At 41.7% G+C, this 22,437-nt stretch overlaps 1 protein-coding gene across 1 annotated transcript in view; it reads right to left on the bottom strand.

Annotated features, from left to right (window-relative positions):
* Positions 1 to 22,437, bottom strand: part of MYO16 (myosin XVI) — a 603,762-nt gene that overhangs the window by 410,602 nt on the left and 170,723 nt on the right. Inside the window, 2 exon segments of the mRNA XM_027776197.1 lie at positions 3,607 to 3,760; positions 8,991 to 9,066. Coding sequence (XP_027631998.1) covers positions 3,607 to 3,760; positions 8,991 to 9,066 — 230 coding nt within the window.

Genomic DNA, 22,437 nt, shown 5'->3' with positions numbered 1-22,437 from the left:
GCAGCCACTGCTCCATGGGCAGCAACGGCGGTCAGCGATGCCCTTGAACATGGCTGGGGTGGAAAGAGAGCACAGAAAATGGGCTCCCACGTGGAAGGAAAGAAAGGAGAGCAGGAAAGCATGGCATGGACACACTGTCGCATGTCTGAAGAGAAGAGGCACCTAAAATGACTTGGCTTCATCCATCTAGAATACCACCACTGGAAGGACCTTCGGGTTAAATGTGACCTGCACATTTTCAGACATAAGGTCGAAAGTCAGGTGATACAGAGGGACCTTGACAATGTGAGAATGGCGAGAAAACATCAACATCACAGAATGTGGGATGACCCTAAGTACAGGACTTTCTGATTTAGTAAATACTCAACAGCAGCAGTTGCTACGGAAAGTGGTAACGGAAGTGATGTTCCTCTCCTTATTAAATCCTGATTTCCTGAGCTGCACAAAATACTCACAAAATAAAATACACGTGCGATAACAGCGAGGAAATCGAGCTGTACACTGAAAAAATGGAAAGAGTAGCCCATTCCATCCTTTGCGTAAACTTCAGCAAACTGCATCCTGAGAAAACGTGAAAGAAATCAACTCTGCAACCCAGAGGAAGAGAAGCTGGGGTTGAAATCGGTGAAGAAAGAAAAGCAACCGTAAGATGAGGACAACTCACACGGTCATCAGGATGAGGGAGAAGGCCACGAGGAGGGGCAACGGGAGCCAGCAGAGAGCCACAGAAAGACGGAGCCAGCAGAGAGCCACAGAAAGACGGAGCCAGCAGAGAGCCACAGAAAGACGGAGGCAGCTCCCCTCATGTCTCCCTGCTCTGCGAGCCCCTTCCGAAGTCTTGTCATCATGTGCCGGCCTGTGTCATCTGTGTGCCGGCCTGTGTCATCTGTGTGCCGGCCTGTGTCATCCGTGTGCTGCCCTGTGTCATTGTGTGCAGACTATATAATCTGTGTACCGACCTCTGTCACCCGTGTACATATTCTTTCATCCATGTGCAGACTTTGTCATCTGTGTGCAGACTCCATCATCCATGTGCAGGCTTTGTCATCCATGTACAGACTCCTTCAGCAGTGTACACAGTCTGTCATCCATGTATAGATCTCTGTTGTCTGTGTGCAAGCTCCACCGTATGTGTGCAGACTCTATAAGCCGTGTGCAGAGTCTGTCATCCGTGTATAGATCTCTGTTGTCTGTGTGCAGGTTCCGCCGTACGTGTGCAGACTCCGTCATCCGTGTGCAGACTCTGTCATCCGTGTGCAGACCCTGTCATCCGTGTGCAGACCCTAGCGGACCCTCTCACCCATGTGCGGACTCTGTCATCCATGTGAGGACTCTGTCATCCGTGTGAGGACCCTGTCATCCGTGTGCAGACCCTGTCATCCGTGTGTGGACCCTGTCATCCATGTGCAGACCCTGTCATCCATGTGCGGACTCTGTCGTCTGTGCTATTTTTTCATAGAGAGAACTAAAACTTAAATTTACTATTGACTTGTTTTTTATTTACTTTTCAATCTCACTTCTGAAGAACAGAACAGTATGTAACAAAATAATGAAAAGAAAGAAAGAAAGAACAAAGAAAGGAAGAAAGTGAAAGAAAGAAAGAAAGAGAGAGAGCGAGAAAGAGAGAGAGGGAGGGAGGGAGAGAAAGAAAGAGGAAGAAAGAAAGGGAAGGAAGGAAAGAAAAAGGAAGAAAGAGGAAGGAAAGAGAGAGCCAGCAGGTACATACACTGAACATACAACTTATTTCAGTTTCAAAGCTTTGTTCAGAGAAACAGAAAAATCGTAATTAAACCATGTGCTTCACTGTGGAAAGCAAGTCAGATTACTCTGGTTATGCCTACTGTTCATGTTTATGCCTACAGTTCAATTAGTAATGTAAAAAGAATGTGAAAGCCCTGGGCAGAGGAGGTGTTTTGATTTCCTTTGTTTTTCAAATTAAGTAGAAATCACAACCAAATGAAAGACATGCCCACCAGGTACAAATCTGAGAAAGGGCCCTGCGCGCACACACTTCTGCTGCTGAGCCCTGTGACCTCCAGTGTTGGAGTGGCTTTGGCTCCTGTCTTTCCTGCTTGTTTATTTCTCAGATGGTTCAGAACCCAGATGTTGCTTACTCACCCTCAGGGGGCCCATGTTAGACAGAGTCTTCACTAAGAGACAAGAAACAAGAGCAGGAATCGAAGAAACTTTCTCCAGCAACTTCCTGTGGCTAGGGCCGATTTCATTCTCAACCCGGATTTTTCTTCCTTCTTCTTCTTTTTTTAAATGTCCTTGTTTCTCTTCTTGAGATATAATTCACATTGCGTACCATCACCCGTTTGAGTTTCAGTATTTGTATTCACAAATCCGCATAGCCCTCATGATTCTGCTTCCAGAGGATTTCTGTCCCCCAAGAGCCCCGGAACCGTGACAGAGTCATTCCTGCTCTCAGTCCTGGCAACCACCTGCCTGCTTCTCGTGCCCAGGGCTCTGCCTATCGTGGGGCATGCGTGTGATATAAAGTTCTGTGCATGATACATGTATGTGTATGTCTACACCCTGTGCGTAGGGTGTACATGCTGGCAGACACTCCAAGGGAATAACAATTGTCTTAGGGGTTAACTGGACCTCCTTCCCCAGTAAAAGGAGCAGTTATCACAGCAGGAGTTGCGGTCAGTCATTCCTATCAGTCACGGTGGGTCACGTCTGTAGACCCTGCAAACCACAGCAGTGTTTCATCCCAGTCCTGGCATTGCCGAGTAATTGGAAAGTTAGATTTTCAGGAGGTATTTTCAATAATAAGAAGCCACCAGTTTTATACTAAAGAGAGAAAGGAATGTGTTTGTGTATTTCCTGCTTTGGGGAAGTCAGCTGTGATGTTAGTCCCTGGCAACCTCGCACAGAGTAGAGCGTAAACCTTAGAGTATGTTTAAAAACTGCCTTTGGCCGCATGGCCCCTGAACCTGAACTAATAGCTGAAATATTGCTGTTAAAATATCATAAAATTATGCTAAACTCAGCCTTGTCAATGAATATTTTGCACATATGTTAATAAACAGTTTTGGGGCCAGCAGGTGGTATGGTGGTTAAGGGCACTGGACTCCCACATGGCTGACCATGGTTTGAGTCCCGAACCTGGAGGCTTGCTTTCTCACTTTCTTTCCCTCTGTCTTTGTCTCTCTCTGGAAATATTAAAATAATAATAACACATAAAGTTAAATAAAATAATTCTAAACGGTTCCAATTTTTCTGACTATTTTGATTGCCAGAGGGCATGTATCCTCACCAGAGAGAAGTTGGGGGGGGGGAGTACCTCCCCAGTGGGGTCTGGTCACACTGCAGTCTCTTCTCCCATTCCTCCATACTGTCCAGCTTTGGGGCAGGCAGAATGTGCACACGCCTGGTGTGTTTTCAAGCACAGGAGCAGGGATTCCAACTATGGCTGGCCTCGTGGAATCTAGCTCCCTTAACTACCAGGCCATAGGGCCAGCTGCCATTTTTCTGGTTGAGAGTCAGACTTAATATTGGCTGCAAAGTGGCAGGTAACACGAAAGGTGGCAGAGGAGAGTCACCGACGTTTCGGTAAGTGGTTCCCACTGCATTCTCGTTCCTGCACAAGGCACTTACAGCTTGCTGGAGAGCGTGGGGACAGCGTGAGCGATCTCCTCATACGGCTCCTCTTGCCCCAAGTTAGGAGCAGCCAGCGGCTCTTGCGCTTTTTCTTCCCAGGCAATTTCAGCTTTCAGCAGCATTTCCTCAATAAACTCAGATGCGGCAATATCTGTAAGAAACAAAGAGAAAATCAGAAAGATGGTGGATGATGACAGCACAGGAAACTATCTACTTTCAATAATTATGCTGAAAATGCTAAAACTTACCAACGCATGAAGAAAAACATTAAAAGTTTATGGTAGGGATAAAACTGCAGTACTGTAACTTCACAGACTGTCTTGTTTTACATCAGTGACACGTTTAATTACAAATACAAAATAGAAAAATGATATTCACCGGATGGTGATGTGTGAAATGAAAGACCATTGAGAAGCTAAGCTTGAAAGAACTTAATGTCATTTCATTCTCTGGAAAACTTGTTCTGCCTCTTGGTGAATATGAATCAAAGCGACACACACAGTTACGTTTTCCCAGCACCTGGGTTATCACAAACCTGTAGAAGGCGTTCTATAAACACGGTAGTAAATGGCTCAGGTGTACTAAAACAGGAGGCTGGCCTCCCCATATCATCTCTTTTGTTCCATTGGAAAAATAAGTACATGCACTTCCTCACAACTCCGCACGTCAGCAGTGACATGAGAACGTATTCTTCAGCAGTGTAGACATGCGTTAATTTAATTTACACCTAACAACAACTGAAACTGATAAGTCCCCAAGAAAAATTCACGTTAATATCAAGTAAGAGTCTAACAGAAACAGCCACACCTTCTCCAGTCCTGTCTAAACTGCAGGACCGCCTGCGTCTCGTCTTGCTACACCTTTGAGTTCCCAGCCGATCAAAGGAATTTAGCTGCTACAGAAGATGCTTAAGCCGCATTCATCATTTTCTGTTGCAGGTTAAATAATATGCATGTAAAGAAGAGGGGAGAGTTCAGCTTCTTTGCTCTGGAAGATGAAGCACATGCCCCACCTCACAGCAATACCGCCGAATGCTTACTACCCAGACATGGTTCATCACTGTTGCTTCTTTGTGCATGTTTCCTGGATACAAGACACACAAAATAATGAGCCTATTTCATTTGCCCAGCCATAGTATGAGCGTCTAGTTTACCTTCTCCGCACTATTACTGTCCCTAGTTTGTTCTTGCCAGCCGAGGGATGCCAGCAAAGCCTACACTTAGCTGAACTTGCCCACGGCAGCTCAGCACACTGGCCAATTGCTGTTTGAGAGAACTGTTTTTATTCAATTAACAAACACTTACTAAGGGTCTATTATGGGTCCAGAACCATTTCTTAATGCAAATATGTCATGAAAAAAAAGCACAAGATTGATGGGAAACTTTGCAGGACCAACGTGAAAAAGTCACTAGGAGTTGAGTCCTTACACACTGTGCTGACGGACCAGGGCTGAGTCTAACTGGAAGTTTATTCACTCGCTGGGGTCTAAGACCATCAAGTGCCTTAACCTTAGATGCTGTTTCGGAACACTTGACCCCAGATCTAAGTGGTGAAAGGGTGATGGATGAGAGTCCATGCTATCAAGGGTCAATTATGTCTGCCCTGGACTGGGAAAGGAGCCAGAAGTATCAACTGGAAAAAAGTGATCTCCTGCTAGAATCAGAGTTAAAAGAGGATGTTGGGGCCAGCAGGTGGCATAGTGGTTAAGACAGCTGGACTCCCACATAGCCTACCGCAGTTCCAGTCCCAGATCTGGTAGACTGAAACTCATGCCAGGTACGTGTGTGTGTGTGCCCAAGATCCCAAGAGAAGAATGGAGGAGAAAGGACTGTGGCATGGCCAACCCTCCCAGAGTGTGGCTGTTTTTGCTTTCTGTTTCTCTGTCTCTCTGTCATTCTAGTGAATGAACATACTCTATAGCAAAAGTCTCTCAAAAAAGAAGAAAAAGGATAAGGAGTATGTGACATTTTCACAGTGAATATACTTTTTAAAAACTGGGGGCCAGCAGGTGGCATAGTGATTAAGGGTGTGGGACTCCTACATGGCCAACTGTGGATCGAGTCCCAGATCTGGCAGTTTCCTTTCTCACTAGGACCAGCAGTTAGTGTAATGGCTATGTCGCTGAACTCCCATGTAGTTGACTGTGGTTTGAGTCCTGGATCCGGTGGCTTAAACTCACGCCAGACACATGTGTGTTCGTGTCCAAGATTCTGAGAGGAGAAGGACTGTGGTGTGGCCATACCCTCTGGGGGGGTGATTTCTCGCTGTCTCTCTGTCTCTCTCTGTCGTTCTGGCGAATGCACATGCCCAATGGCAAAAACCTCTCCAAAAATAAATGACAAGAAGTTATAAATTCCTATTTGTTCTTTCAATATTTACCATTAGGCAAATTTCTGTGGTTGATGTAAAGAAGAAGATTGCTAGATAATCATTACCTACAAAGGATATCCCATCAGGCTAACAGCAGACCTTTCATCACAAACGATGTGAACAAGGAAAGAATGGGACAATATATTCAAAGTGTTAAGGGAAAAACAATTTCAACCAAGAATACTGTACCTGGCAAGATTATCCTTCATATCTTCATATGGGAAGAAAAGAAAAGGGCATTCTCAGATAAACAAAATCTGAAATAATTTACCAACATCAGACCAGCTCTTCAAGAAGTTCTGAAGGGAGTACTATATCAGGAAAACTAAATATAAGAGTCCCAAAACTACTAAGAAAATGGCCTGAAATAAGAATTTCAAAACAACTAAGAAAATGGCATCCTTAATGGTAGGGACAAGTCTGTAGTTGAATTTTATCTTTCAGAATTTAAGTGGGAAAATAAGACCACAGCATGAGACTAAACTGGTAAAATAGAATCTTATGACTTTTGACTAAAACATTACTCATTTTCTTCTATGTTTTGTTTTCCAGATCTAAGTATTTCTGTCTTGTCTTGAGCTGCCAGTAGGGTCATGTGCTTACAATTTGAACAGAATCCTAACCTGTTTCCTGACTTTAAGTTTTAAGCAAAGCTCTCTTAGCATTTTTTTTAAATTTTGATTTATTGAAGCTAAAATTTCTCTTCTTGAAATTCAAAATATATTTAAAAATACCTATTTAATGACTGCAGTAAGCTATATAGCATCAGCTAGGTGCTACTCTGTAGTATATTCATTCTACTCAGAGTTTCATACTTAATGCCAGATGTGTTCACAGACATGTATGTATCGGCTGAACTTGCTATTGAAAGTAGTTAAATTAAGATATTTTGTGAATCAATAAAATGTGTGTGGGGGGAAGGAATGGAAAGAAACTGTAGGCACCATAGACAGTGTGGGAGGAGGGTGGGGAATGGCAGAGGGTAAGAAATAGGGGGAAGACGATATATATATATATATATATATATGTTGATTAATTTACATGCACACACACACACACACACACACACATATATTAAAAAAGTGAAAAATTATTTGTCCACAATAACATGCATGATTAAGCCACTATGCAGTGTGTTCTGGATGGGAAATCACATTTTGTATGCTGTGGTGATGCTCAGTAAATGAGTATAAAATAAATAAATAAAAACATAAATGAATGATTAAAAATATATCAGCCCAATTCTAAAGGTCATGACTAATGAGTTACTTTACAGTTCTGTTTGTAAAATCTTTGGTTTATTTAGCAGAATACAGGAAGTAATGAACATTTATAATGATACTTCATTTCAATAAAATAATAACGGTGCTGTCCTTGCTTAAACTAGTGTTTACCAGACAGTCATAGTCCTAGAATTACATCAAATAAGAAATGATAATTGTAAAGTGTTTTTAAGTTAAGGGAGGTATAGCAACAAGACAAATCAATGTACTAAGTAATTCAAATCAACTACCTTCAAAATTTCTATATTATTGTGTTATTTATGCTATAATTTGCTTTGTTATTTAAATTCTTTCTAATATTGCAAAAACAATAATGAGTGGTAACTTGGTTGCTAAATCTTAAAAGCTACAAAATGAATTTGGTGTCTATTTATTAATAAGTGTAGGACCATATAAGAGAGTAATGATAAAATTATTCTAGAACTCTGCAAAAGGATATTTATAGAAAATAAGTAAAGATGGCTCACCCCGGTGGTGGGACCACTCCTTGACAGTTGGGTCATGTGGGAGGCCCAGAATGAACCCACCTGGACCTGAACATGAGGTGGTGGCATGGCAAGACCCTGCCAAAGCTGACTTCTCTCTCTTTCCATGAAAGAAAGAAATAAAATAAACTTTAAAAAGATTAAGTAGGGTGGGTCCCACAGCCTACTGGTTAAGGGAGCCAGATCCTGAAGGCTGACTGTGCAGTTCAAACACTAGCCACAGTGGCTTGAGAAACACACTCCATGTGTGAGCATGCATGCCCCAAATCCCAACCAGTGAAGAAATGAAGAGAGGATGGCAGCAGGCTATGCCTCACTCCAGGGGTAGTCACTAAAACATCTGCTCCTCCTCCTCTGTCTCTTCAGCTCTCTCTGGTAAGTGCCCATACCCTCTAGCAATTAAAAAAACGTTACAATAAGTCAAGACTTTCAAAGCGTTAAGTTAGTGTGAGAATGGTAGTCTTTCTACATTTCTGATCACCTGAATATCTGTGCAGGAAAAAAAAAATACTATTATTGTTTAAAAATAACCTAACAAAGAAGCATATACACGATGGGACCAGCGGGTGGCATGGCAGTTAAGGTGCTGGACACTCCCACATGGCTGACCAGGGTTCAAGTCCTGGACCTGGTGGCTTGCTTTCTCACTTCCTCTCTCTCTCACTCTCACCCCCTGTCTCTCTCTGGTCAAATTAAAAAATCAAAGAATGAATAAATAAAATAAATAATCATAAAAATAACTGTACTTATAAATAAAAAGAAGCATATACACGAGTATTGAAAAAGGTCATGGGAAGTGCATAATAACATGTACATATATACATACACACACACACACACACACACATACATACATACACACACTCCTGTGTAGATTTTAAAAATGTTTTGCACAAAAATAAACTTGTCCTTTAATTCCATTTTTTATGAATGAGAAGCGAGTTAGATAATAAAAAAAATTAAGTGACACTGAATAAATCACTGAATCACTTCTCTGGAGGTTTAAAGCATGAAAAACAAAATACGAGTGGGTATATCAGTTTCCAATGGGCTAACTGCTTCCTAGCTCCCTGCTGTGATGGAGTTGTGTATCTAGAAAGTCTGTGTGGGGCTGGGGCTGGGCTGTTTTCATGCAGCTTCCCAGGGGAGCCCAGCCTCAGTTCACAGCTGTGCTAAAGGTGCCTTTCAATAGGGAAGGAGGGAAACAGGAACTGCTCAGCGGGACCTGAGACTCGTGACCCACCTGATGGCTTCTCTTCATTGCAGTTCACGAGGTTCGGGTTTGCCTGATGCATCAGAAGAAGCTTCACCAGGTTCGTCTGAAACGTTAAAGACAATTGAAATAGGAAATGCTACACCAGATGCTGAAAATACACAGGGTTGCTGCCCTCGGGGAGCCCTACCCAGTCCTGTGTGAGCATGGATTAGTATTCTCACTGCTTACTCCTTATTATCCCCACAGTCCTGCTCCCTCTTTTAAAAATGTCAAACTTGCAAACTCCCCCAGCAATTTATGCATCATTATGCATTATTAAGGGTGTATTTAATCACTGAGGACTTGAAAAGGACACTTCCTGCCTTTCAGGTCCTTTTCTCTTTAGTGTGGTCTTCATTGTGCTGCTCTTGTGGTTACTGCCATGGACAAGGTAGCCACTCTCGAGGTCAGGCATTGTAGACAGGAAGCAGTTAAATAGGCCAACAACCTGCTCAGGAATCTCTTCCACTTTTTGTATTATATTTTTAATTAACATAATAGTTTCATATTTATGAGGTAGTAGTGTGATATTTCAATGCATGAATACAGGGTATAATGATCAAAAGAGGCAATAAACAGACCTCTGCCTCAAACATTCGCCCTTACTTGGCATTTTGAACATTTGAAATCTTCTTTTAGCTATTTAGATACATGGAATTGTCACCACCTACACTTACACTTACTATGCTATTTTTCTGGCTTGTTTTAGGGAACTTTATGCAAGGAATTATATACTATATTGTGTTTTGTTTTCATTTAGCAGTTTTTCAGTCTGACTTAATGGTATTGTGGAAATTATAAACCTAAAGTTACATTAAACAATTAAGAAAATTCAATCTCAGCATGAACCAACTCAGTGAAAAATTAATATATTTTAAAATTGTACTAACTTATGCATACAAATAGTATATACAATGTATACATAACACTGGAAGAATAGTAATAAAATCAATTTCAATGTACCAGTCTTTTTTAAAAAATGTCATTAGTGGTATCTTTGTATATCTCTCTAAAACCAACCCTCTCCCTACTTCCCAGAATTGACCACTATTATGAATTTTAGGCAAATCATGAATGTTTCTTCTTTATATGACTAGCAGTTACATACTAAATATCTCTAAGCAACATATGAGTGTCAGTGGCATTTATAGAAGTGCCGTCCTAGTGCATACATTCTTCTGTCCCGGCTTTTGTGACTGACCATTGCGTTGAGTAATTCCAGTTGTTGAGTCAACCAAGGTTCACTTTCTAGCCTGCACAGGACTGCACTATACAGACACATCACGTTGTGTCCACCTTCCTCTAGGGCAGATTCAAGCCATTTGCAGCCATTTATTAATTTTTATAATGTGTCTATAAATATTCCGTTTCTGTCTCTTGGTCCACAAGTGCAAGACTTTCTTCAGGATATGTGTTCTTAGAACTGAAGATGTTGGGATATAGGCAGGGAAAACAGAAAAGTGATTATATTATATGGCTCTGACTTTTGTTTTTTCCAAGTGATTGCTTATACTTAAATTCTTACTACCGCATGAGTTCCTGTGGGTACACACTCTTATAATCTAATTATCGAACACTTACATGGTGCTAGATTGCTGGGTATAAAAGACCAGATTCAAGTGGTTTAAAGGTACATGCCTTTGAAAATGGAAATCTATAGTAGCTATAGGATCCTTCTGGCTTTCCTTCTGGTTTTGAGTCATTTTTTTTTTAATTATGATTTTCCAATTTTGTGTGTTTTCAAATTTTTTGGTATAACTTTGTTGTAACTATTGTGGTTTGGATGTTTGTGTCCCTTCAAAATTCACATTGAAACTTAATTCTCAGTATGACAGTACTAAGAGGTAGACCACTAGGAGGTACTAGGGATGGCCTTATAAAAAGAGCTGGAGGAAAATATCTGGGTCTGTCTTGCCCTGTCAGCCATCCATTCCCTCCATAACACTCAGCCCTCCAGGCAAGGCAGCATTTAAATGACCCTCTTGGGAACAGAGACCAGACCCTCACCAGACACTGAACATGCCAGCACAATGGTTTAGGACTTCCCAACATCCAAAACCATTAAAAATTAATTTCTCTTCTTTACAGATCGCTTGTCTCAGGTGTTTTGCTACAGCAGAGTAAGGCAGCTCCATCACCTCGTGGCTCATTTTCTCACTGTTTTGGAAGATGTGCTGTGTGCGTCGTAACTTTTCTCCTGCATGCACAGTTAACAGTCATGTGTGTGTTCACTCTCTCTCTTTGAACAAATTTTCCAGAACTTACAGCATCTCAGTCCTTACAAGAACCAATTTAAGTATTGTTGACCTATTGTATCTTTTGGTCTCAGCTCAATAATCTTTGCCTTTGTTTTTTTTTTTTTTTTTTCTTTCTGTGCTTATTTCTACATTGTCTATGTTTATTTTAGTAATCTCTTGGAAACTTCTGAAGTTGACCATCTAGGTCATTGATTTTAAAAACCTCTTATATAACGCAAACATTTATTATTTGCTTTACAATCTTAAAGGCTGTAAATTTACACTGAAATACCACTTTTTCTATAGCCATAAAGTGATATAGACAATGTATTGTTATCATTATGGAATCCTCTTATCTGTATTTTTATCTAATACTTTATTTTCAGTTTTTCTGTACAGTGTGTATGCTTGCTGAAGAGAAAGAGAGGGAGAGAGAGAGAGAGGGAGAAAGAGAGAGAGAGAGAGACAGAGAAGGATTAAGAAAGTGAGAAAGCACTCCCAGGGAGGATGGCCATACCACAATTCCTTTTCCTCCTTTCTCCTCTCAGGATTTGAGCATGCAGGTGTATGTGCCCAGTGTGCTTCTTAAGCCGCTGGGCCCAGGACTCGAACTACACAGTCACCCATATGGGATCCAGGCACCTTAATCTCGTGGCCACCTGTTGTCTAATGCTACTTTTTAAAGTTTAAATGCAATGAAATTGCACACAATGCACACCAGTGCCCCAGTTAACTTCCTTTGCCTTTCTCAAGTACATTCACTGTGCTGTATCATGGGTAAAAGGAGAAGGAGAGAGACCACACTGTGTTTATATCCCCAGACTGTTCTGCCTATTTCTGAACTTCATAGAAGCAGAAGACATGTATATACACATACTGTTCTTGCGGTCCACCCATGTGTTTGCATATAGTGCTGCTTTGCTCTTTATTGTGGAGTTCCTGTGCACTGCATAAATATACTACAATGTGTCCATCTTTTTCTTTATTGAAAGTTAAACTATTTCAGCTTTCAGCTCTTTAGGTTCTGAATAAAGTTATTATGAACATTGTTGTTTTAATTAAAATAGGTGTTCATTGCTCTTCTGAAAATCCTGGGTGTGGAATCCTGGGTGATTTCTTAAGTTTGTATTTAATTTCATAAGAAACTGTAAGAGATTTTCAAAGCAGTTTTATCATTTTACATCTTTACTAGAAATTTTGCATCAGATTCTCTCCAACACAGGGCATTGTTATTTTAAAACAATGTTAGCAATGATACCAGGTGTGAGGTAGTATCTTATTACAGGTTAATTTATATGCGCATGATGACTAATGACGTTGAACACTTTTTTTTATGTACATCATGGCCATTTCTTCATTTCCTTTTGTGGTGTGACAATTCAAGAATGTGGTCCATTAGTTACTAGACTGTTTAGCATCTTATTTTTTATTTGTATAGGTACTTTACATGTTTTGGTAAATTTTTCAGATATTTATATTATATCTATTCCTCCCATTCTATGGCTTGCTGATTAATCTTTAAAAAAAAGTCCTTTGATGAACAAAGAAATGTTCAATTTGTTTTATATTTAAGTACAACAGTTGTAGATTTTTTTCTGTATTTATTAGTGTTTTTAAGTTCCAAGTAAGTCCTTAGCTACTCAATGTTCATGACAACATCATACTATTTTTCCTTCTTTTTTTTTTAAACTTTTTTTTTTTTTTTTTGGTGGGTTAGGGTTTTTTTTTTTTTTTTTTTTCTTTTTTCACTATAGGGCGCGTGCGCTCGCCAGACAGAGAGAGACATAGAGACAGAAAGCGAGAAATCACCCCCCAGGGGGGATGGTCACGCCGCAATCCCTTCTCCTCCATTCTCCTCCCGGGATCTTGGGCACGCACGCACACGTGCCCGGTGTGAGTTTTAAGCCACCGGGTCCGGGACACGAACCGCGGTCGACTACATGGGAGTCCAGCGACATAGCCATTACGCTAACTGCTGGTTCCCCCTTCTTTTTTTTTTTTTAGAGAGAGATTATTGCTATAGGGCACATGTGCTCGCAAGAGAGAAATCGCCCCTCAGGGAGGATGGCCATGCTGCAATCCCTTCTCTTCTGTTCTCCTCTCAGGATCTTAGGCATGCACACACATGCACCTGGAGTGAGTTTTAAGCTGCCAGGTCCAGGACTCGAACCGTGGTCAACTGCATAAGAGTCCAGCAATGCAACCATTACACCATCTGCTGAGTCCCACTATCTTCCCTTCTAAAAACTTTATCATTTTAACTTTGATAATTAGGGTCCACCTCAAGTGAGTTTTGTCAATGGCATGTAAAGGCGTGGCTGATCCAGCACTGCTGATTTTGCAGCAACATTTGTGAAAAGGCTACTTTTTTCTTGCTGGATTGCTTTGTGACTTCTGCAATGGACCAGATATATATGCCCACTTGTGGACTTAATTTATGTTCTCTTGATTTATTGTATTACTGAAGAACCTTGATTAATGGAGCTTTATGGCAAGTCTTATTATTATTATTTTTTTGTTACTTATTTACCTATTTCTTCTGAGAGAGAGAGACTCTCAACAAGGTCCTCATGCTACAATCCACCTCCAGCCCCAGCCGGCCCGTGCACATGTGCATGCCTGGTGAGTACAGGGAGACCTTGGTACACGAACCTGGGACTTCCCATATGGTTTCAAAATTGCAAACTGCTGCACCAATGTAGCTGCCCTAGATCTGGAAATCTTATAAGTGAAAGACTGAAACTAACTCTTGGAAATTCTCTAATTCTCTTATTCTTTTTCAAGATAATTTTGGCTCTTGTAGATACTTTACATTTCCCTATCAATTTTAGAATAGATTTTCCAATGTCTATAAGAAAAGCTACCATAACTTTGATTAGGATTGCTTGAAATAGACACTGCATTAGTTTTATATGGTTGCCTTAGAAAATTACTACAAAGTTGGTGGCTTAAATGATAAAAATGTATTATCTTACAATTCTGTGTGTCAGAAGTGTGTCACAAGCTCACTGGGTAATGGTGGAGTGTTGGGAGCAGTGTGCCCTTCCAGCTCTCAGGGAGAATCTGTTGCTGTTTTTCCTGGCTCACAGAGGTCGCCCGCACTCCTTAGCTCATGGCTGCCATCCTCCATCTTCAAACCAGCAACACTACATCACTCCAGCCCTTCTCCACAGCCACATCTTACTCTTCCTGTCAGTCAGAAATCGGTCTCTGCTTTGAAAGATCCCCTGGCTTCACCTGGATAACCCAGGAAAATCTCCAACTCAAACTCCTTAATGTGATTAAAATTACGAAATTCCTTAGCTTTATAAGGGGACACATTGACAGGTTCCAGGGATTAGAACACAGGCATCTTTGGGGCTAGGTTCTGCTTTCCCAGACATCTGAATGATGTCCAGTGTCCCAGCCCATGAGGAAGGCTCAGTTCTACTCATCACTTAGGTCTTTCATCACTCCCTGAAAAGTTCTGTAGTATTCAGTGTAGAAATTTTATACCTCGTTTACTAGAGAAAAAGAATTTCTCTGGAAATTTGAAAGACAAAATATACATAGTAAGTTCCCTGGTCAGGTACTAGAGATTTGTATTTAAGTTCCGGGGAAAAGAGGAAGGACAGACCAAAGGAAGGAAGGAAGAGAGGAAAGAAGGGAGGGAAGAGGAAGGAAGGGGAAAAAAAGGAAGGGAAGAAAGAAGGAAAACAAAAGTGGAGGATGGGAGTGAGGTAGGGAGAGGAGACAGGGGAAAGGAAAGGCAGAAAAACAGTAAGGTAAAACAAAGGAAGCCAAAAATTGGATCAAATCACCTTGTTTCCTTTGTTTCTTTTGGTTTTCACTTTTACAAATTTAAAAGAATAACAGTAAACCTAAAAGCAATTATATCTCTATGAAAGTATCAGAGTGTCAGTGAGTCTAATAATGTTACATTTCTAATTCAAATCGCTCCTTACTGAACTCCAGAGAGAAACTCACACAATCTGTCAACAAGCCACCTCTCTCCCCAATTTCAACTGAAGAAAATATTTAAGTAATAAAAGTGAAATATTTCTTACAGGATAGCCTTTAATAGAAACAGTAATTCCATTTTATTTCAGGCTGGTAAAAGCAAGCATTCGGGCGTGGAACAGGGAAGCGCTCCCTCCTGGGGAATCCCTTCTTTTCATCGTCAGTATCTGCATGTGCTCTCAATCAGAAGTCTGTGAGACAGGTCACGGAGCTGAACGAGCAGCACAGAGCTAATTTCAGTTACTCTACTCTCCAACGCCCCTTTTAACCTCACAGAAGATCTTTAGGTAAATGCCTTCAAATGCGAATAGGTGGAGTGTGCAGCCCACCCACAGAGAACTCATCTGCACTATTAGCAGAGCTTTATAATCCACAAAGCTATCGCAAGTCAAGGAGATGGATATTCACAGTGTGAGCGTGTGTGCGTGTGTGTGCACACGTGTGCACGCTCATGCACGCACATGTGTACTCATGTGTGTACTGTGTGTGAATGTATGTGTGTGAAAGGAAACACTAAGTGGGTAATAGAAAATGTTTTTAAGCCGAAATGAAAAGTCATACAAATTACTGGTAAACTGTTCTCATTATTTGGGGAGCAGCATTTCAGTTTGTGCAGATATTGCAAAATTAACTCCTTGATGGTTGCTTAAGTATCTCTTTAAGGAGTTAAAAATAACAGTGAGTGGCTCATGCTCTTTCCTGGTTCAAAAACTAAAAGTGATTATTCTATTTAAATTTTCTTTGCGAGATATTTGCTATCAGGCATATGCGCTTGTCGAAGAGACAGAGACAGAGAGACAGAAAGCAAGAATCACCCTCTAGGAGAGATAGTCACATCGTAATTCCTTCTCCATTCTCTCAGGATCCTGGGCATGCATGCACACACACCCAGCATGGGTTTTAAACCACTGGGTCAGGGACTAGAACTGCAGTTGACTATGTGGGAGTCCAGCAACATAACCACTATGCCATCTGCTCTCCCCAATCCAGAAAAATCTCCCCAGCTCAAGATCCTTAATTTAATCACAAATTAATTGAATAAGGGAATTTAAATGTATTTAATTTAATAAGCGAATATGCAATATGAAAGATCCTCCGGAATTCAGAATCTGTGTTCCACTTGAATTCTCTGCACCTACACTCACTGGTGCACGCTGCATTGTGATGAGCTGCCGTCTCTGATTCTGAGAACCATGAGATGGTTTCGTATCTAAGATACAAAATCGTGTAGGCCCAGCTGAAGTAGTGCACACTGGACACTGCTGACCAGAAGGCTGAGGACACATAGGAGGCCTGGGTTCAATTCCTGGCTCACTCTGCAAACCTGGGCACAGTGGAAAATGCCTGCAATCCCAGCTACTCAGAGGCTGAAGCAGGAGGATCATGACACAGTGAGAACAATAACAAATAAATAAACACATGCATGTCTAATCATCATTGCTTATTTATAGTTCAGTTATGATTTCTCATTAAAAACATGATTCTAATCCATTCCAGAAAATAAACAGTGACATTAATCCAAACCTCCACATCTCCCCTTAATCCACACTTCCTAATCCCTTTGCACTGGAGATTAAATTTCTAACATGAATTCTGAGGGACACCTCCCTACCACAGAATAGTAGTTCTCCCTCATCTGAACTTCCTCCCATGGTGCCTGATTTCTTTGAGTAGTCTATCCCAAGACTCTCTCTCCAGCCCAACCCAATGTTGTGCATGTGTCCAGGTTACTTCTGGGACTCTCCATGAAGACTGCCCTAAGCCCTGGTCTCAGGGGTGACTCCCTTGCCATCCATTCATTCAGTGACCCTTGATAAAAGCAAGCATCAGCTAAACTAGGAGCGTCATTGGTTGTCTCATCAGTAAATAATAACTGCTCCTCATTGGGCCCTGCTCTGCCCAGGTGCCATGACAGAGCCATAAACCAAACAACATGTGGCTTCATTCAGTTCTCACAGACTAGGGAGCAAATGCAGTCAATGAGCAACCAGGTACAGCAAGCTGACAGGCTGGGGTACAGGACAAACAGGGTGCTGTGCAGGGCACCAGAGGGGCACCGGCTCACACCGTCTAGGGAGGGGGGAATGCAGCCGGTGAGGTGAAGTGACTTTTCAGAGCGGCCCTATAGAGCAAGTAAGAACTAGCAATGTCAGGAGGAGCAAAGAGCAGGGCGAGGATATATATGTGGGGCCTACTCCAGAAACCAAAAGAAATTCAGCATGTCTGTACCCTCAAACATGGTGCAGGAAAGCAGAAAAACGAAGCTGGAGACCTGCAGGGGCCCAGGCACGTGGCGAGTTCTAACTGGGGCTGTGAAATGAGTATTTTATTTCAACGGCAATGGGGTTGATTTGTTGGAATAATGTATGTCTGCATGTCAAAGATCACTGTGCTCATTGTTGAGAACAGAGTGGGGCAGGGCGGAGACACCTGCTGAAAGGCTGATGGGCCGACCAGGAGGGAGGGATGCTGAGGCCCTGGACCAGAGTTGAAGCAGTGAGGATGCTCACATGAACGGAGAGCAACTGCAGCCCCAAAGCTCAAAGCCATCCACTGAGCAGCAGTTTGCAGGTCCAGTGGATTAGTAGGAATGGGAGAGGAAGAAGAGGTAGGAAAGTGGAAAAGGCTGGTTTTGTGGTGAGTAAATGAGGAAACTTAGAGGGGGCAACAGATCAGGGACGGGGAAAAGAAGACACTTTCCATTTTACACAAGTTGTTTGAGGACAGGTTGACAGAACGCGAGCTTTGGGAGTGGCCTACGTGGGAGAGAAACTGGGAGGAACCTCTGGAAGCCAGGAGCATCTACGGAGGGGGTGTCCTTAAAGAACAAATGCAAAGAGGAGAAGGGGACTCAGACGGAGCACCGCATCTCTGGACACCACAGCTCAGAGCAGGATCAGGAAAACAGAGTTTGTTTTTTCTTCCAATGCAAAGAAAAAACAACTCAGCTCTATGAGCTTAGACAAAAATGCACTTGAACTCTTACACCAGATGTATAAGTTGTGTCAGGTAAAGAAGAATATTTTCAGTTTTGCATTTGTATAAGTATTTTTTTTGTCTCATGGGGTAGTATTACTGATTCTATTATAAACACTAAAAATAGTAAACAGACATAAAATAAAATATTATTGGGTTGTTGGAAAAGTCATGACACATTTTTGCATAGAAAAACCTAGAGAAAGACATCCTGACTTTTCCAACAACCTAATATTTTACATGCAATTCACAAAAGAATCGTAAAAACAAACAAACAGAAACACTGCTAAAATAACTTACTCAGGGCCAGTCAGATGGCATGGTGGTTAAGGTGGCTAGATCCCAAAGGGGAACGATTGCAGTTCAAGGCCTGGACCTGGCGGCTTGAAGAACATGCCAGGCACATATGCATTCATGATCACAATCCCAGGAGAAGAATGGAGAAGAGATGGCAGCATGGCTCCCCTGCTTGGGGGCTGGCTTCGCATCCTCCCTCTCACCGTCTCTCCCTCTCCGTCTGGTGAGCACGTGCACACTAGGACAAAAATCTAATACACGAACAAAAATTGAAAAAATTCATTCCGTTTGCAATTTTAGAAAAACTAGCCTCTCTCTTCCACTAGAAAAGATAAATTTGTACAGGGAAGTTTTAAAATATGTACATCCCAGAATAAATATGCATAATAAATATTTTACAGCTTATTAGCTACCATCTACACAAAGGTATTTATATTTGTAGAATATTTATGAGAAAGTAAAATTATTGTCAGTGTTTCTAAAAAATGCCCTTCATCTCTCTAAAGTATCTCCCCTAAACAGAGGTACATTTATTTACAGTAAATATCTTCAGGAAGAGTTATAAATCTCCATGCATATAAATTGATATGCAAATAAAAATGTTTCTAAAATATCACTTTTAAGATGCATATTAAATGGTATTTCTGTGGGTGAATAATTTTTTTAAAAATTCTAGATGTCATATAGTATTTTTCTTGACAAAGTAATTGAGATATAATATATTCAAAACCTGCTATTATCATAAATCTCTTAGTTGTTTTTTCTGTCTCAGTCACAGGAAAATCATTAAGTTTGTTTGTTAGAAGTTCTAACCGAAAAGCCTTTTCTCCACCCTCAGTGTGTGCAGTTTTGCTTTGAGTTCTCGACTGACGGGCTTGGAATGTTCACTCAGCCTCTGCTGGACACAGGGAGGCTCGCTGGGCAATGCAGGTCAGGGATCCGCCTTTCTAGAGCTCAAACTTTTAGTAAAGACCCCGTCAGAGTAGGTTACATGGAGCAAGACAGAAAGACACGCGTGACCCTCAGACACTACAATTTAGAAATTTTGAGTGCACGGTATATTACTTTCTAGGAAAGCAGAAAAAAAGGGGGGGAGGAGTATTACTATAAATTCTCCACACACACTGAAATGGCCATTCTGGAGACTGCTGTTTGGAATCTGTCAAACCTAGCGGTGGGTCAAGGGCCAGGAAGGGTGTTCATGATGTCGGGCACACACAAGGCTTTGCCTTGTTATTCTCCGAGAAGCCCCTGAGCTCTGTAAGCCCCCACCACCCTCCCTTTTCACAGTGGCAGGTGGTTCTTGTGGAGCCCAGCCCCGGGGCTGGGCTCTGGGGAAGGATTACAGAGGCATTGGGTTCTCTTGGCCAGCAAGCAGTTGGGCTGGAACTCAGAGCTGGGCCCTTGCTGGGCCAGTGGGCAGGCCAGGGTCCTAGCACAAAGCTGACCTGCTCACTCATTGAACAGAACGAAACACGGGTGTGCCCATGTGAGGACAGCACACAGGGAATCTCACAGACATTAATAACACGCATACTTAATTATATTGAACGCTTGGCAGCACGGTGGAATCCTATACAGTCATAAAAAAGGATGAAATTCTGTATTTGTGACAACATGGATGAGCCTGGGAGACATTTTCTGAAGGAAAATGAGCCAGGCAGGGAAGCTGAAAAATTTGATCTCAGAAAAGAATAGAGTAGCCATGGTTACCACCGCCGGGGAAGGGGGACGGAGTGGGTATAGGGAGTGGTTGATGAGCTGTAGGAGAACAGACGGGAATACAGTGCCAGGTTTCCACAGCACGTAGTCTGGCTGCAGTAACAGGAGACCATTACACTCTTCCAGATGACTAGAAGAGAGGATTTTAAATGTTCCCAACACAAAGGAACCATAAATTCGGAGGTGACAGACATGCTAGTTAACCCTGATTTGATTACTACTCCTTGTATTCATGTATCAAAAAAACACAGTGTGGCCCATACCATAAATATATACAATTTTATGTATCAATTAATAACAGCGGAGCAATTGGACAGTGTTCAGTTCACTTCTGATGAAGGGCTGCAAGTGCAGCTGGGATACTGAGCAGCAAGTACTAGGACACAGGAAAAGTCATGGCACATTTTTGTATGGAAAAACACAGACAAATACATCTTGACCTCCGACAACCCAAGAGCAATGAAAATATCAATCTAGATAACTTCGTGTGTTGCAGAGAAAATGTAGCTTCTGTATTATAGTTCCCATGTAATTTTTTTACCATGTTTCTCTAGGTTGAAAGCCCAGATTTAAAAAAAAAACAAGTTTGGGAAATGTGGGGACTCTGATAGGTGACAGTGGGTGACGGTGCTGATGGCACCCTGATTCCTCCCTTATGGCTCTGGGGGGCGGGTATCTCTAGCAATTCTTTCCCCCCCCCCCCAGAGGTTTTTGCTACAGGCATGTGCGCTCACCAGAAAGATAGAGAGTGACAGAGAGAGAGAAAGCGAGAAATCACCCCCAGGGGGGATGGCTACGCTGTAACCCCTTCTCCTCCATTCTCCTCTTGGGATCTTGGGCACACATGCACATGCACCCAGGGTAAGTTTAAACCACCGGGACTTGAACCATGGTTGACTACATAGGAGTCCAGCGATATAACCATTATGCCATCTGCTGGTCCCTCTAGCAATTTTTTAAGGAAGTAACAATTCAGTTATCTCATGGTCCTTATATCACTGAAGGGTGGCATAGATGTTAATCACTACTATTTGTATTGTTATATGTAACTGTGTAAATTAACATTTAAGAAAAACTACTTTCACCACTCAAATGATTGCAGATTTTTCAGCATATAGACAACCTCCTGTATTATTTTATAATAGTATAATTATACTATAGACAACCGGCTATATTATTTAATATTAATATTTAACATTAGTATTAAATTAATTTTTCAATTTTAACTAATTGAAAAATTAATTTAATAAATTTTCAATTTTAACTAATTGAAAAATTATAGTATAATAGCATGGATGACTTGGTATATTATTTAATATTATTTAATACTCATCATTATTACTAAGTTTTTTGCCAAGGTTATATAAAATATGCCTCTCCCCATGACGCAAATTTTATACCACTCAGATCTTGTTTTTTAGCACTTCTCGTGTAATACAGCTTTACTACAGACATAGGAAAATATGATTTCCTGGCAGAGATGGACATATCTGCAGAGCTGGCTTTCACGTGGCCCTCTGCAAGGCCAGTGCCCAGCTTTATGGAAGAACCGCGGCCTCTGACACAGTAGTGTGCTTTCTCTGTCCTTGCAGTTCTAAGAAAAGGGTCAGTAATGTCATCTGACTGCTGATAGATACGATTTCTGATGAACTCTCTTTCTGCCTTTATCCTCATACTTCCAGAAAGTGGACAGAAGAACCCACGTAGATGTTGTTTCAAATGTGAGTCGGAAAACCCTGGCAAGCTCAATATGGAGAACCAGAGATCGCAACAGACCCTTCACAAACCAGTTTGTGTTAGTGCGTGTTCGCGTCGTCTCCACCTCCCAGGTGAGTCTGGGGTGAAGATCATATACATGATTCGTTCTTCTTTTTTTTTTTTGGGGGGGGGAAGATTTTCACTATAGGGCGCGTGTGCTCGCTAGACAGACAGAGAGAGACATAGAGACAGAAAGCGAGAAATCACTCCCCAGGGGGGATGGTCACGCCGCAATCCCTTCTCCTCCATTCTCCTCTTGGGATCTTGGGCACGCACGCACACGTGCCCGGTGTGAGTTTTAAGCCACCGGGTCCGGGACGCGAACTGTGGTCGACTACGTGGGAGTCCAGCGACATAGCCATTACGCTAACTGCTGGTTCCCATGATTCGTTCTTCTTTACCAAGCTTCATAAGGCTTTGAGGAGTATTTCAGAAGCTGACGCAGC

This window comes from Tupaia chinensis, unplaced genomic scaffold, assembly GCF_000334495.1.
Source record: "Tupaia chinensis unplaced genomic scaffold, TupChi_1.0 Scaffold000644_1, whole genome shotgun sequence".
Taxonomy (NCBI): domain Eukaryota; kingdom Metazoa; phylum Chordata; class Mammalia; order Scandentia; family Tupaiidae; genus Tupaia; species Tupaia belangeri.
This window is presented reverse-complemented; position numbering and strand designations above follow the sequence as displayed.